The 16041-nt window shown below is 47.4% G+C and overlaps 1 protein-coding gene across 6 annotated transcripts in view; it reads left to right on the forward strand.

Moving 5' to 3' along the window:
• The window catches only part of HDAC7 (histone deacetylase 7), a 186704-nt gene that overhangs the window by 168131 nt on the left and 2532 nt on the right, over positions 1-16041 (forward strand). For all 6 annotated transcript variants that reach the window (XM_081851707.1, XM_081851708.1, XM_081851706.1 and 3 more), the window contains 7 exons: positions 684-739; positions 1707-1794; positions 2234-2353; positions 6874-6971; positions 12199-12317; positions 13096-13229; positions 15918-16002. In XM_081851707.1, coding sequence (XP_081707833.1) covers positions 684-739; positions 1707-1794; positions 2234-2353; positions 6874-6971; positions 12199-12317; positions 13096-13229; positions 15918-16002 — 700 coding nt within the window. The remainder of the gene's footprint in view (positions 1-683; positions 740-1706; positions 1795-2233; positions 2354-6873; positions 6972-12198; positions 12318-13095; positions 13230-15917; positions 16003-16041) is intronic.

Raw genomic sequence — 16041 nt, forward strand, 5'->3', positions numbered from 1 at the left:
AAAGCCTATCTTGTCAGATGCTAGAAATAGTCACCTAAGTGACAGAGAGAAGAGCTTCGCTTTGGCTGTGATGTGCCTATGAAATGTAATGAATACAGTAAGTGCAGTAACTAGATCTAAAGAATAATGAGACCAAGGCAAAAGAAAAAGAAAGAAAGAAAACAGAAGAAAGTCCAGTTATTTAACTTGCCACCACATATATTCAGACATGATTCGAAACAAGTAGAAGTCAAAAACCACTTCACTTATGTCAAAACAAAACAAATTCCTTCCAGTAGCACCTTAAAGACCAACTAAGTCAGTTCTTGGTATGAGCTTTCGTGTGCATGCACACTTCTTCAGATACACAGATACACGTGTATCTGAAGAAGTGTGCATGCACACGAAAGCTCATACCAAGAACTGACTTAGTTGGTCTTTAAGGTGCTACTGGAAGGAATTTGTTTTGTTTTGACTATGGCAGACCAACACGGCTACCTATCTGTAACTGACACTTCACTTATGATTACTCATCCAATATCTATGATTTGATACTCGGACCTTTAAAATATCCTTGAAGCACTTGTTTTATTTTAAGCAATGTAGATATTAGTAATGACAGCAACAGTAATAGCAATGATGCCGCAATGCTGTTTATCAAACCAGTCACCCAGTTTTCGTTTTTTTTATAATGTTTTTTGCAGAATGGCTTTGCTGTTGTACGACCTCCTGGACACCACGCAGACCCCTCAACTGCAATGTAAGGACTGCACCTCTCGGGGAGGAATTCACTCTTGTGCTGTTATGCTAGTTCCATCTGCACAAGCATTTCTGCCTGCCAGACAGAACAACCCCCCCTCTCCTCCCCCCCATGCTCTTTAAGGGTTTCTCCCAGAACCACGTTGTGCTAACTGGAGGTTTTGTGCAGCTTGCGATAGCTTGCCCTTTGTCCAATCTGGCCCTTTGTCCTCTCCTTCCTGCGTCAAAGCTTTTCATCCTAATGAGAAGGTGCCCTTTGAGCCCATCATCCCAATGCTCCAGGCTTTGCACCATTTCCCAGTTGCAATCCAGGCACCATTTGAGATGCTAGTCTTAACCTATAGAAAGTGGTAAAAGTCTTGGCCTGTACAAGAAACAATGGCACTTGAAGGATTCACCCTGGTGCAGACATGTGAGTTGCATCACTTCAGTGCACAGCACCTGTTGGCTCTCAGCTCAGCACATGAAAAGATTCCAGTGAAAAGCATGGTGTCTGAGACAATGTGAAAGGTTTGCATGTGGTGTCTGACCCCTGGTTGCTCATTCACACATGCATGGCACCACCTGATGCTGCATCTGTGAGGCGATGAGCATGATGTTGGAGCCAGAGGAATTCTGAGCTCAGGCTTTGGCAAGTCTCCAGGAGAAAACAGTTTTCTGGTGGCAAGGGGGTCAAAAATGTGTCCTTGTGATGCACTTTTGTGGAGTCCAAAAGAGGTGCATCAATGGAATGGCGCAACAGATTTCATCACCTTTGCTGCCTGTGATCTGGTCCTCTTGAGGAATGTCAAAATTCGCTCCATATTATAAGACTTGCCTTTGACAAGGGACAGGGAGTGGTCCATTCCATGGAGGCAACAGTACACAAGGGAGGGCCTTGGGTGCCCCAGGGGTGGGGGGTGGGGGAGTACCCCAGGGCACTGTCTGTCCTGGATGCTGACCTTCTTGCCTTCCTCCTTCCTTGCCAGGGGCTTCTGCTTCTTCAATTCAGTGGCGATTGCAGCCAGGCAGCTTCAGCAGAAAGGGAAAATCAGCAAGATTCTTATCATAGACTGGGTGAGTCTCCATCCACCAAGCTGGTCTTTCTCCCTCTTCCCAGACTGCAAGTTGGTTTCCCATGATTCTTGCAGGGAGGTAGAATGTAATCTTAGGGTTCAGCAAGCAGGCGAGGCAGTGAGAGTAGATGGCCAGCGGCTTCCCACTCCCACCCCTACAGAACGAGGTACATCCACCATCCTCTTTCTGTACTTTTCATTGGCTGCTGAAGATGCATCTCTTTACACACCTGGCCTTTAACCCCTGAGATATTTATTTCAGGGCACCACCCTGGTGTCTGGATTGTAATCTGTTTAAACTGTTTTTAATATTGCATTTTTAAATTGTTGTAACCCATTCCGTGACTTTGTAGTGGAGAGTGGATCAGAAATCTAATCAGTAATAATAATAATAACAGCATTCTCTCACATTGTCTTGCCCTCTTCCTGCTCCTCCTCAGGATGTTCACCATGGCAATGGGACTCAGCAAGTGTTCTACAGGGACCCAAATGTCCTCTACATGTCTTTGCATCGCCATGATGATGGCAACTTCTTCCCTGGAAGCGGAGCAGCCGAGGAGGTGAGCTTTTGTTGAATGAATCTCTTCTTCACAACCCTGGAAAGACAGCCCCTTGTTAGGGGAAAGTGGGTAGGAGATAGGACAGGTTGGGGGAACCTGTGGCCCTCCAGATGCTGTTGGATTGCAGCTCCTATCATCCCTGACTTTTCACCATGTGAGCCGGGGGTGATGAGAGCCAGTAACATCTGGAGGGACACAGGGTCTGCATCCCTGAGGCAGGAGGCATCTCAGAATTGAGCAATGCAAGCCAAGCAACATTGTTTTATAGCCAGTGTGGCTATAAAATCAAAATCAAATAGTGATTTTTTGCTTCTGGAGACCTGACTTCAAATCCTGACTTAGCAGCTTTGGGTAGAATCCTGTGTAGTGCTAAAGTGAATGCCCTGTGGGACATATTTGGGAGAAGAAAAGGGTAAAGAGTAAACCCTACACAAGAGTTCCTAAGATGGTTGGATGGTGCCTTGTATGCCTCCTTCCTGTAACTCCTGCAGCCAAACTGGTGACAAAGATCTTTCTCTGCTTCCCTCTGGACCACATCACTGAGGCTTAGAGTGGGGTTTGTCACCTGGGCAGCCCAGGACCTCCAGACACACTGCCCAGGCTTGCATCCCAGAGAGGTCACTTTGGTGCTGCTAATGCAGTGAAAACAATGCAGGAGGTAGCAGTTACGAGTTGCCAGTCTCAGCAGCCACAGCAGGAGCTGTGATTCTCTAGTGGTTTGACTTCACCCCTGGAGGCACACTCCATTGTCTCTCGAGACAGACAGATGCCAACAGCAAAGCTAAAGCAAACATTTCTTTGGTGCAAGGATTTCTACTTGTGCAAAGGAATGTTCTCCCTCTCTCCTCCCTCTGCCCACATGCCCTCTAAAAATCTGTTCAAGTAAGCAGATATGGGGAGAGTGTGGGGTATGAAGAGGAGAGAGGGGAAGCCCCATTTCACAAGTGCTGACAGGTCTCATCATGCACTCACCATGTGACCGTGAATGGATTGCTGCATCACAAGGGCCCAGGAATGATAGGTGTTTGGTTCCTCCACCAAGAAAAAGAAAGAAAAGAATATGGGTGATGCAAATGTATCTTTTTGTTTGTCCACAAAAGACAGGAAGTTTGCATCATCCACCAGATCCCTGAAATAAAACTAGCCCAGGAATTGACTGATCCATTCAAACTGATAAACGGAACCAGTACTCTCCCTCACTGCTTCTTTATGATTGCCCAGTCACAATATTGCGGAAATGGGAGGTGGCAGAGCTGGCAGAATGTTCCCTTCTGCTGGAGTCAAACAACATCCGGAGGGCCTCCAGTCCCCATCCCTCTCATAAAAGCACAGGACCCTCCCAGGGACAAGGCCTACCAACCTCATGCTCTCTTATCTCCATGGCCCACAGCCCTCAAGCCTCTGTTTATTCTACCTGCCCTTCCTTCAAGTTTCTCTGTTTCTCCCCTTTTCTTTCAGCCACCCTTCCTCTGAGCACTCTGACCTATAATTTCTCTACCTTCTAAGGTCTCTTCCCAACCAGCTTCCCAGAACTTAGTCTTACACAGGTAGTTCAGTTTTCCCACAGTTTTCATCCTGACTGACCAACTTTGTTCCCTGAGCAACTGGGGCGTTGGTGGACACATCAGCTCAAGCAGTCAGGAGGTTACACTGTCTGAAGTGCAATGCAGTATGAATAAGCCCTTGGAAACCTACCAGGATTTAAGCAGTGGCTGCTTCCAGTATTTACATACCACATTCACCCATATTCACAAGGTTTTAAATGACAAAAATTCCCAGTTAGGAGCATAAGTGCCCTCTTTGAAGGGCTGGGGAAAGCATTCTCAAGGGAGAACTCCTTATGGCAACACTGGAGAGCTCTAGCAGGAGACGGTGGGGATTCATGCAAGCCAAGGGTTGGGGAGAGTCGGCCGAACTCCCTTTGTCATTTCAAATCCATCATGTTTTACAACCTGCTTTCAAAGGGGCTTAGCGCTGAGAGTGGCCAGAACTATAGTTGGCTCCCATCTGGTTCTCATCTTTCCCTGTGAGCAAGAGATATCAAAGGGGCTGAGGGATTGTTTATGATGCTGTGCGAATCCCTGTGAGACTGTGGCGTATCACCCGAGGCTCCCCTCCCTGCACTTTATGAGCTGTTTCCCCCTCCTTCATCTGCCCCACTGTCTATTTTGATGTTGCAGCTCTGCCGAGACGCAGGACTGGAGCAGAATTCTCAGGGCCTCTGGTATGGGTCCCCCCCTCCCTCCCTCCCTCCCAACTAGCATACAAGTTAATATATAGATGTGCAGAACTACAGGCAACAACCGTTTGGTGGGGGGGGTATTTCTGACCCTCACGTGTATCAATGCCCCCACCCCTGTTATGCCCCCTTTTCTGGCCATTTCTGGGTTGTGCTGATGTACAATGTTAATTGGACATGCATAAATTTGTTGTCTGTGCACCAGATATTATCTCCTCCCTCCCACCCACCCACCCACTGCCCCCATCACCCATTCCCATTTGATTTTGTTTGATTACCCTTGCTACCATGGAAAAAGGCCACTGCTCTGGCCCCTCCTGCAAAATTCCTGTCCTGTCCTGTCACCTGGTTGCATCCCAAAGATGATGAAGGCTGTGGAGCAAACTCCAACAGCTGGCATGCAACTCAAAGTTCTACAAGGACCATTGAAATACATGTAATAAAAGTTAGTATATGCCAGTCCTGCTGTAGGCTATGCTTGCTCTCTGTTTACAGCAATAAAAAGCCATATTTGGGGACCTAAGTTACCTCCAGGGTCAGCGGGCATCTGCCTCTGAATACCACTTGCTAGGGATCACAGGGAGGAGAATGCTGTTGCCCTCATGTCCTGCTTGTGGTCTTCCCATGGGGACGTCAGGTTGGCCAGGGTGGAAAACAGGGTGATGCATGAGCCTTTGGTTGGCTCCAGCAGGGGCTACTCTTACATTCTTTTGACCTGCTTTGGACTTGCATTTTCATTTGGCATTATGGTGTGTGGTGCAAGCATTTAGACACACGCACACAAGTGCACATGACCATGCACACATGCACACAGACAAGCCCCAAACTCTCTGCGGTATCACCAATGCCAAATCAGCACTCAAGTTTTGAGATAATTCTTGATTTAGCTGGCAACGTATAACTGGGGCCCACCGTGCAGAGGGGTAAAGAAGTCAGCGTGCTTCCTGTACGTAGAGCTGCAGCTTGGAAGAAGTAGCTAATCCTCTGCTCACATTCTTAACGTATCACACCACATGAGCATATTTCAGAAAACACTTTTGTATGTGAATTTGGCCTCACAGCTATGAGCTCATATGCTTCAGGTTACATATGCTTCAGGTTACAGACGCTTCAGGTTACAGACTCCGCTAACCCAGAAATATTACCTTGGGTTAAGAACTTTGCTTCAGGATGAGAACAGAACTCGTGCAGCAGTGGTGCAGCAGCAGCAGGAGGCCACATTGGCTAAAGTGGTGCTTCAGGTTAAGAACAGACCTCCACAACGAATTAAGTACTTAACCCGAGGTACCACTGTACTACTTTAGCAGCAATGTGAAAACCTTTCATTGTTGTGATAGGATCCTGGATCCCCTGACATTACTTACAAGTACTCAATCGTTTAAGTTTTGATTTCTTACAATCTGGGGTTTTTATTTTAAAAAACTTCTTTTGTGCATTGCATTCAGTACATGTTTAGAAAGACACATTAATACATTTAAGAAATGGATATATATTGTCATCACCATGAGGCTGTTTCCTCTAGTGAGTCTTAAAATGCCATTGTGTCCCCATCCATCGTGCAGCACAGAAAAGAGCCAATTTTAATTTGAACTAGGAAAATGCTACGAAAACACCTTGCTTATCCCCAATATTTTTCCTCTAGACATTGCTGGACTACAGTTCCCATCATCCCTGACCATTGACTGTGGTGCTAGCTGGGGCTGATGGGAGTTGAAGTCCAACAACTTATAAAGACACCCCCGCCCCCAGATTGGAGAAGCTGCCTGTGGTTCGTCACCAGTCCCTCTCCTTCCCAAAGAAAAACACAGCACCTGGGTTCTCCTGTCCTGAGAAGTTGTGGATTTGCTTTGTACTTTAAAGAACATTTTTAGAAGTTTACATTTGGACCTCCATCTTGCAAGCCACTGTGATATGATCACACAGAAGCAAAGTATATTTAAAAACTGATTTAAGGACACATCTCCAACTTACATTGTTTGTGCTGCTCTTTTTCCTGCTATTGTAAGCAATTCCATAGATACCCAATGTTGATGAGAGTGTATCCAATTTGCCCGGGTCTTCTGAGCATGTTAGCTAGTACATCAAGAAACCCAGTGTGGCCACCATGGAGCATTCAGTTTCTCCTCCTTCTCTCATCACAGCTGAATGCAGGCGGGTGGGGGGCGAAGCTGAAGTCTGACTCCTCCCTGATTCTTTTTAAAATAGAAGCTCCCTTTGTATGGCTGAGATGGGCCAGAAGAACACACTGCATAAGGAGCCTCTGTGTTGTTTTCTCTTTTAGGTGGGCTCTGGTGCTGGAGAGGGCTTCACCGTCAACGTTGCTTGGACAGGTGGCCTCGATCCACCCATGGGGGACCCTGAGTACTTAGCTGCTTTCCGGTAGGCCTGCCCTTCATGCCAGACTTTCTGTGGCCCCCACAGCTTTAACACCAGTAGAGTCTTCTTGTATTAACCTTTTGGTTGCATTCGGAACAAGTGGAGGATTCAGGGTCCCTCCAGACATCCTTTTTATTGTGCATATATGATGATTTGTGCTCATGATATTATCAGGGTGGTTATATGTGATCACACTTCAATAACGCTTGTGCCTACAAAAGCTTTGGGGTGGACATACTGTTTTATTTCCAATCTGTGCATGCCCTCTAGCTTCCTGCTGAAATCCTGTGACTTTTTATACCATTTACGTTTGAGTTTATTTGTTTTCTTCCACGTTCATTGAACCATAGTGCAGTAATGCCCCTCCAGCAGCAATTATGTCGTAACTTTGGGGAAGAAACACAGAACATTAAAGAAAGCAGGCTGATGTGTGGACTGTCCAGTGTAAATCCACTACTAATTCATTATCATTGTGTCAATGATGTGTTACAAAACACACACATACCCACCACCAGTCTGGAGTTCTCCAGTCTCACAGTTCTGTTTCTCTTTGAGAAGCATTCTCTTCTTATTCACTACTGGTGGCTTAATGAAACATTGTTCTTCATTTATTTAAAATATTTGTTCTGCACCCTTCATCGCAAAGCAATCTAGACAGAGAGATATTAACTAATACACGCACACGAGTGTTGCACCACAACCAGGATACGAAAGCACAATGACAACAGATTCAGGCCACTTCTAGCTTGTCACTCTTTTGCAAGTGGGATCCAGTTCCATACTGGCAAATTCAGGCTGCACATTTAAAGTGGATTTGGCAATCTAATCCACTCCCAACCACCAAAATCAGGGGTCCCCAAACTAAGGCCCGCAGGCCGGATAAGGCCCGAGGGACTCATTTATCCAGCCCGCGGCGACCACTGATGCCACCCGCTCTTACCGGCACTGCGCTGCACAGCTGCACACTTCTGGGTCAGAGGAGCACCGGAAATAGTTTGTGCGCCTGCGCAAGCATTATTTGCGCATGCGCACACATTATTCCTGGGGCACATCCAGCTCGGAGGAGGCCCGTGCACATGCACACAAGCTATTTCTGGTGCTTCTCTGAACCAGAAGTGCGCCGGAAATAGCGTGTGTGCACGCGTATGGGCACACGCTCTCTGGCCCGCCATGCAATCGGCACTGGAGACACCGGCCCAAGGCGCAGTAAGTTTGCTGAGCCCTGCCCAAAATGGACCTTTTTTGGTAAGGAATGTGATTGTGGGGAAAGCACTGGAAAGTGCAGGATAACTATTGTTCGACAAAGCACCATATAACCTCCCTGCAAACAAATCAGGATAGATGCTCTACAGACAGGTTGTCCAGAAGTGACCTCAGGCATTAGTACCCATTAAGCACCTGGTCAGAAACATATGTCTTTACCTGGCATCTAAAACTGATCAGGGTTGCCCGAAGCCCTATTTCAGAAGGGGGCAGGAATTCCACATTTGAGGTGCCAAAAAGACCCTCCCTTGGATTGCCACATGGTGAGCCTCCAAAGGTCAACTTCTGTTCTGAGTTTACAATTTAAGTTGGGAGGGAGAAACAGAAGAACGAGGAAACAGGCACAAGAGAGTAGCACATTCTAAATTAAATGTCCTCTGCAGAACCTGAGCTGATCCTTGCAAAATCTCAGCTCCTATATTTGTTCTAAAGCTGTGCTGTTAGAAATTTTCAGTTTAAAATTCTGCACACAGTCTCAGCTTCTTCACTACCTAGCTAAGTAGGAGATACCTCAATCTGATCTGAGAAACTTAGAACGAAAGCTTCAGTCTGCCCTTTTGACTTTACAACATGGCAATATGAACTGTTTGAATATGGTTACTGGTTTTATATTATCTGAAGGAATGCAGAGTTGCCTGGTTTTCTTTTTATTTTCATCACGAGGGGGGGAGGGGGGGTTGGTGGGCGGGGAGAACTTCAGAGTCAGGAAAGGACGCCTTAAGGCTGCAATATTGAGTGTACATACTTGGAAGCGACTCTCACAGAATCCAGTGGGACTTACTTCCAAGCAAACATGATTAAACCTAGGACCAGGCTGTAAATTTCTCTTTCCTGCATTGTCAAAAGTTGCACGCACACCTCTGCTGACAGCTCCAGCACTTCCCCCAACACACACTCCTCAGGCCCTGGCCCCCATCCCTGGCTGCCCCCTAGCAAGCCATCTGGAATCCTTAAGCCAAGACCCAAAGTTCTGTTTGGCCCCTTCTCACATTCGCTCTGTGGCATTTGCGTTGCTGCAGCGTGGCTTCTCCTGCTAGCCTCTCCCATACCATTGACCATGGTAGCTGGCAACATCCAGCAACATCTAGAGAGTCCCACATGGACTAGCCCTGTTGTGGCGGCAATGTCAAAAACATGGTCCCAGTTTCTGAGAGATTTTGGACTTCCCATGTAATAACTGCAACAATTCTAATTTTTTTGTACTTTTGGAATATTCAAAGCCCTTTGCAGACATTGTCTTGTTATAGTTATTACAACAGCTCTGTAAGATAGACCCATACTCTTATCCCTGTATTTTCAAAGGAATAGGGTCTGGGGCTCCAAGAGTGTGGCTACCCAGTGACTTAATAGGAAAGGCAAAAGTGAGACCTTCCTGATTCATAACTCAGCCTCTTGTGGCCAAGCAAGACCTGATGTGTTTCACACAATTAGCACCTGTGTTAATTATGTGAGAAAAGTATATAGCATGCACACAGCACATACAGGGTAAGGAAATTTTTAACTCTTCCCACTCCCACAATGGTCCCAATCCAGATCACTCTCACACACCATACCTGCTCTTTGCACTGTGTCTGACCTGGATGGAAGCTCTCCTTACAATGCAAATAAGCTAGCAAACATAGGCAGGCTGATCAGGGTCTGGAGCATAGAGGGGAACAAGGGATTAAAGCCCCCCTTTGTGATGCAGTCTGGATCAGGGTCTCCATAGGTGCTATTTCAAAAAACACTCACCCAATTGTGTGACTAATGTCACGTGTGGTTTGGCCTTTAGCTGCTACTCTCCACTTGCTGTCAGTTACCTTCTCAGTGTGAGAAGGAGTTGCTCCCCAGTGGGGAGAGGGACAAGGGGTCCTCAGGCCTCTTCTTAGCCACGTGGCCAGAGCCTGCACTTCCAGGACTCCGTCCCCATGAATGAGGCTGAAATTGCTTGGCACAACCCCAGTTTGGAATCACAAACCCAATACGTGCCAAGCTTGGGCTTTGGAAAAAGGCCGCCCTCCCACAGCTGCCCAGCATATGTGCTTTGATTGCACTTAAAAGGGCTCTATAAATAGTTTTCCCCCACCCTCACTGTACACAGAAATGCAGCTCCCAGGCCCTGTGGATATCGTGCCTCTTTTGAGTTGCTTGGCAAGCATGACCCAGCTGATGGATGGGCCTTTGGAGTAGGCTGGGATTTCATCCCAGCGGGCAAGATTGCAGGCCTGCTGAACTTTCTGTATGAGAGCTGGGAAAAGCTTGCGCCACGGAGCATCTAAAAAGGAACTCAATCCTGAGCCAACTTAGCCTTGGCGTTGCTGGGAACGGGTCCAAGCCCGTGAGCTCTCGTCATTTCACAGGCAGCGCTACAGAACAGCCTCCTGATGCAAACAAGGGCTCTGGGTTGCTTTCATCCCAAGGCGACTGGCAAGGGTTTAGAAGTGGTCCCAGAAAGCAAGTCTGGCAACACAGGGCTGAGAAGCAGCTCGCCTCTGGCCGAGTGTCAAGGGGAAGGGAGGGAGGCTGAGCTCAAAACATCTGAGAAACACTGAAAGAGGAGAGGAGCAGGGAGAGAGAAGCCATAGGCCACCGGGTCCATGTCATACCACAGGAACTCAGGAAAGAAAGATAGCAAAAAGTAGAAGATCGAACTAGGCTCAGCTGGAGAAAGAGAAGTTCTAGCCCTTAATTTGCTAAAGTGAGCTTTGGAAAATGCACAAACAATGGCTGCCAATGTCTCTGATGCAAGAGAGGGTGCTGAACATTGGCCAAGCTATCCATGTTGCTGAACCACATTCAGAAAATAAAAATCCTCAGAGTCCTGTTCATTTATTCATGTTTGGTGGGTGTTCTGGTTTGTGGGGGGGGGAGTGTTTTGGACTGCTTGTTTGTTTAGGAGATGCAGCTACAGTCTCCTCTGAAAGACCTATGCTAGGTTGGAGACTGCATCTCAACCCTCTCCCCTCCAGACATTTTCCTGCCTAAACTTTCCTGCCCTCTCCTGCTTTATGGAAAGAAAGAAAACATTGGTTCATTAGCCACGGAAGAAAAGCTTCAGGAAAAGTCTTAGGACAGAAATGCACACTTACTTGTGTCAGATTTTCAAGGGCCTTCCTGGAGGTGCTCTGTCAACATTTGGTCAGCTTTTTCTTGACCGTCATAGTCAGCAGGGCAGTATACTGTATTACATTTAACGGTTATATGGTGAAAAACGCCTCAATACATGTCCCCTTTTCCTATTTCAACTTTCCCTTTTATTTTTTGTTTGTCTGGTACTTCAACTGCATTGCTCAAAATCTGTAATAAAAACCTCCTGTTTCATTTTGTCTAAAAAGAAGCAGGCATTCTGTTACTGAGCTATGACCCTTCCATAATTACTTTATAAAGCAGCACCTTGGGGTAAAAATTCTATATGGCCCATTGTCTTCTGTTGATTGGTCTTAATATTTCATAGAAGGTTGTGTGTCTGTGCCTTGTGTTCTATGGTTTGCTTTATTTATAGTCCACTTTCCGTCCGTAATAGGATTGAGGATTGAATTCATGGGGTTCCCAGGTGATCCCCCACTTAGTCAGGGACCAGACCCCGACCCTCTTAATTTCAGCAAGGTGGCTGAATGATCAGGTGCCTTCAGGCCATGCCATGTGTAGGTTCTTATTCTTCCACGTGACTTGCAAAAATCAGAATGAATTATTGCAGAGAGGAAGGAAGGAAGGAAGGAAGGAAGGAAGGAAGGAAGGAATATGGATAGTCTCGAGCAGAAGTATAATGCATCGTAAAAGCACACACAGTTCTGTGCCTTACACACTGGTCATGAATTTGCATTGCAGAATTTTTGGTAGGGGTTTGATGCAGAATTCTGCACCATCCTTACAGCTAGAGTGTGTTCTGCTTTACTCTGGGAGCAGAAGCCCAGGAGCATTGAGTGTGCTAGCCCAGTGACAGTGATGCTAGCCACCCTAGACTCTTGTTGTTTTCCCTCCTCTGCAGGACTGTTGTGATGCCGATAGCCCAGGAGTTCTCTCCGGATGTGGTACTGGTGTCTGCCGGCTTTGATGCAGCTGACGGCCATCCGCCGCCACTGGGAGGCTACAAGGTCTCAGCCAAATGTAAGGCTGCTGACAGACTGAAAAACTCACCCTTCTTTCCAGATAATTAGAAATCTGCCTCCATCACCTAAGACTGATTGGGGGTCCAGGTTTGGTCAGAAATGATGGCATCCTCACCTACCCCATGATAATGATGTCACAATCAAACACCAGGGCCTCAGAGCCCACTGTGGCCTTCACACCATGAACAGGGTGTCCTCCTCACCAGCCCTTGGTTACACAGTGGTGTATCTGAAGAAACAGGACCCGCAGGGTAGCTAAGCAGGAAAAGCGCTCTTTACAGTATCAGGACTTCAGAGTCTGTAATGGAATCTGGGTTCCCAACCAGTTTGTCCTAAAAAAGGCCAGAAAAGGAATCCATCAATTCAGTTATATCCAGAAAGTGTTTAAAGGTGGGGGCATCGATGTCTGCTTAGCACTCCACTCAAAAACTTCAGTAAGATTACTTGCTGGCGGGGTGCCAAATACGGATTTAGTGCACTTAGGTGACCCATTGATCATTATGCCCACATCAGCCTGGTCTGACTACAGATGTCACTCCTTGGGGAAGGAGGCATTGCAGTGCTTGCCTTATGAATCAGCCACATCCACTTTATAACTGGGAAGGAGGTTCAGAGAAAGTGGGGTGCTGGGGGGGCAGAAAGGGAGAGAGAGAAGTGTGGAATGTCTGGGTGTGTTCAAGAGGACAGCGTGGGACATCTTCCATGCACAGGGAGGGTGCTCTTGTCTGTGAGGGCCATAAAGTCTAATTCTCCCATTTCCTTTGGCTTCCCTCCAGGTTTTGGCTACATGACCCGGCAGCTGATGAGTGTGGCTGGAGGTGCTCTTGTCCTTGCCCTGGAAGGGGGCCATGATCTGACTGCCATCTGCGATGCCTCAGAGGCCTGTGTCTCTGTCCTGCTGGGCAATGAGGTGAGTGGAGCCCATCCTTAGCAGAATCAAGGACAGCCTCCGGGGATTAGAATGATATATTTAGGTAACTGCCAGTGCTTTTTACTGGGGATACCCAAGGGTATGCAAGACCAGCACCATTTCTCCCCAAATGCTAAAAGTGTGGCACTTAATATAACAACTTCATGGTGAGTACCAGCACCTACACACACACACACACACACACACACACACACACACACACGCACTGGTAACTGCCATCTATGTACAGGCTACAACTATTGCCATCATGTGTGCGTACACAGCACCAAACCCAGAACTGACCCAAAATGTCACTCAACACGTCATGAAATGGGCGGTACAGGGATGAAGCAGGACATGCACAGGGGCCAGGAACGAAACCCCCATGCGAAATTGCCCTCAACTGTGTATAGCACTTTACAAAAAAACCCAGGTGTAATAGAACCCAATCTCACGAGGCTCACAATCTAAAATAGAAACAGAAAAACTGGCAGTGCCAGGAATCCAACCTGAGACCTTCTGTAAGCCAAACAGGTGATATCACCACTCAGATGTGGCCACTCCACAAATTTATTTCTTCCAGCCAGGTCTGGCCCAAGACATTTTGGCACCTGAGGCAAATCACAGAATGTTGCAGGACCAATGGTCAAGGACGATGGGAGCTGTAGTCTAGCAACAGCTGGGGACCAAAGTCTGGGAAACGCTGCCTTATCAGGGATGGGAAACCACAGGCTCTTGCCCTTGGTACTTCCCCCAGCCCTCACAGGAGCTGATCTGTACTTGCTTGGGTGGTTTTGTCCAACTGGATGGGTCCACGCACCAAGACAGCTCTGAGGAACTCTCTTGCCCGATTGGCCTTGTCTTTAGTGCAGCCTGCCCTGCCCTGGAGTCTTCCTCTGACTTTGCTACCAGGCACCAGAGGGCAGCATTTCAAACTGCCTCCTGCTCTCCGTCAGTGCTGCAGACAGGTCCTCCCCTTGTCTCTTCAGCCTGAGACAAGTGATCTGGTCACCCAAGAAAGTCTTTTGCCACCAAGCCACTCGGTCTTCCTCTCAAGTCTAGCACAAACCAACATGGACCCAGCCTCCAACCCACAGGAATAGATTGGCCCCAACTCAATAGCACCTGGCCATTTATACCCTTCTTGTGGTCCCTCTTAGCCCAGCACCAGCCAATCACACAGTCCAAATGAAAATTCTAAGCCTGTAGTCACCAACCAGAACATCCCTCTTTTGCTACTGAGATAAGGCGTCTCCACCCCTTCTGACTTTCACCTGACCAGACAGAACCATAGAATTGTAGAGTGGGAAGGGTCATCTAGTCCAACCCTCTGCAATGCAGGAATCTCAGCTAAAGCATCCATGACAGGTGGCTGTCCAACCTCTGCTTTAAAAAAAACCCTCCAAGGAAGGAGAGCCAACCACCTCCCAAAGGAGTCAGTTCCACTGTCAAACAGCTCTTACCATCACAAAGTTCTTCCTGATGTTTAGTCAGAATCTCCTCTCTTGTAACTTGATTCCTCTGGTTGGGGAGCTGCCCTCTGGAACAGCAGAAAACAAGTTTCCTCCCTCTTCCATGGGACAGCCCTTGAGTTATTAGAATAGGGCTATCATACCACCTCTCAGTCTCTTCTTTTCCAGGCTAAGCATACACAGCTCCTTCAACCATTCCTCATAAGGCTTGGTTTCCAGACCCTTGATTATCTTGGCCCTCCTCTGAGCACATTCCAACTTCCCCCGTCACACACTTTACAATACAAATGGCAGACCACCTTGCACCATACTCATTAAAACACTGTTTAAACAAGCAGGATTATTTTCTACACCTTCTACAAAGGAATGTTGCCTTCAGGCTGAAAACCCCTTGCTCTGTATGAAAAAACAGTTTTTGTAAAACAGTTGCCTGCAAGCATCCTTTTTTCTTCTCTGAGGGTTCCTCCACACTTCCTCCACATTTCTGAGCACAATTCAAAGTGTTGGTGCTGACCTTTCAAGCCCTAAACGGCCTCGGTCCAGTATACTTGAAGGAGCGTCTCCACCCCCATCGTTCTGCCTGGACACTGAGGTCCAGCGCCAAGGGCCTTCTGGTGGTTCCCTCCCTGTGAGAAGCCAAGTTACAGGGAACCAGGCAGAGGGCCTTCTTGGTAGTGGCACCCACCCTGTGGAATGCCCTCCCACCAGATGTCAAAGAGAAAAACAACTACCAGACTTTTAGAAGACATCTGAAGGCAGCCCTGTTTAGGGAAGCTTTTAATGTCTAATAGACTATTGTATTTTAATATTCTGTTGGAAGCCACCCAGAGTGGCTGGGGAAACCCAGCCAGATGGGCGGGATATAAATAAAAATTTATTATTATTATTATTTCAATTGTCCCATGTTTTCTAGGCACGGGTCCAAGCGATTTTGCCTTGGCCCCTCTGCTTTCCCTCAGAAAACCCCTCTTTAGTGCTAAATTGGAACAATCAGCACTCCACAGAAAACCCGATTGTCATTTCTGATTCATCACTAGACTGTGAGTTTTCCCAGGGGAAAATGGTGGGGCAAACCGAGGTGTGGATAAGCCCCGAGTCCATCTCCATGCAGTTGGACATGTGGATAAAGCTCACTGTGAGGACCTGCTTGTGTGCAAACCATTCATAGCACAGTCTGAGAATGAGAGTCACATCCCAGCCTGTTTTGTTCCCACAGCTTGAGCCTCTCCCCGAGGAAACCCTGCAGCAGAAGCCCAGTGCCAACGCGGTGCGCTCCCTGGAGGCAGTGATCCGGGTACAAAGTAAGTGTGGTGAAGGCCCTTCCTTCCTGCACAGCAGGC

Source organism: Podarcis erhardii (assembly GCF_964252035.2).
Source record: "Podarcis erhardii genome assembly, chromosome: 2".
In the NCBI taxonomy this organism is placed as follows: domain Eukaryota; kingdom Metazoa; phylum Chordata; class Lepidosauria; order Squamata; family Lacertidae; genus Podarcis; species Podarcis erhardii.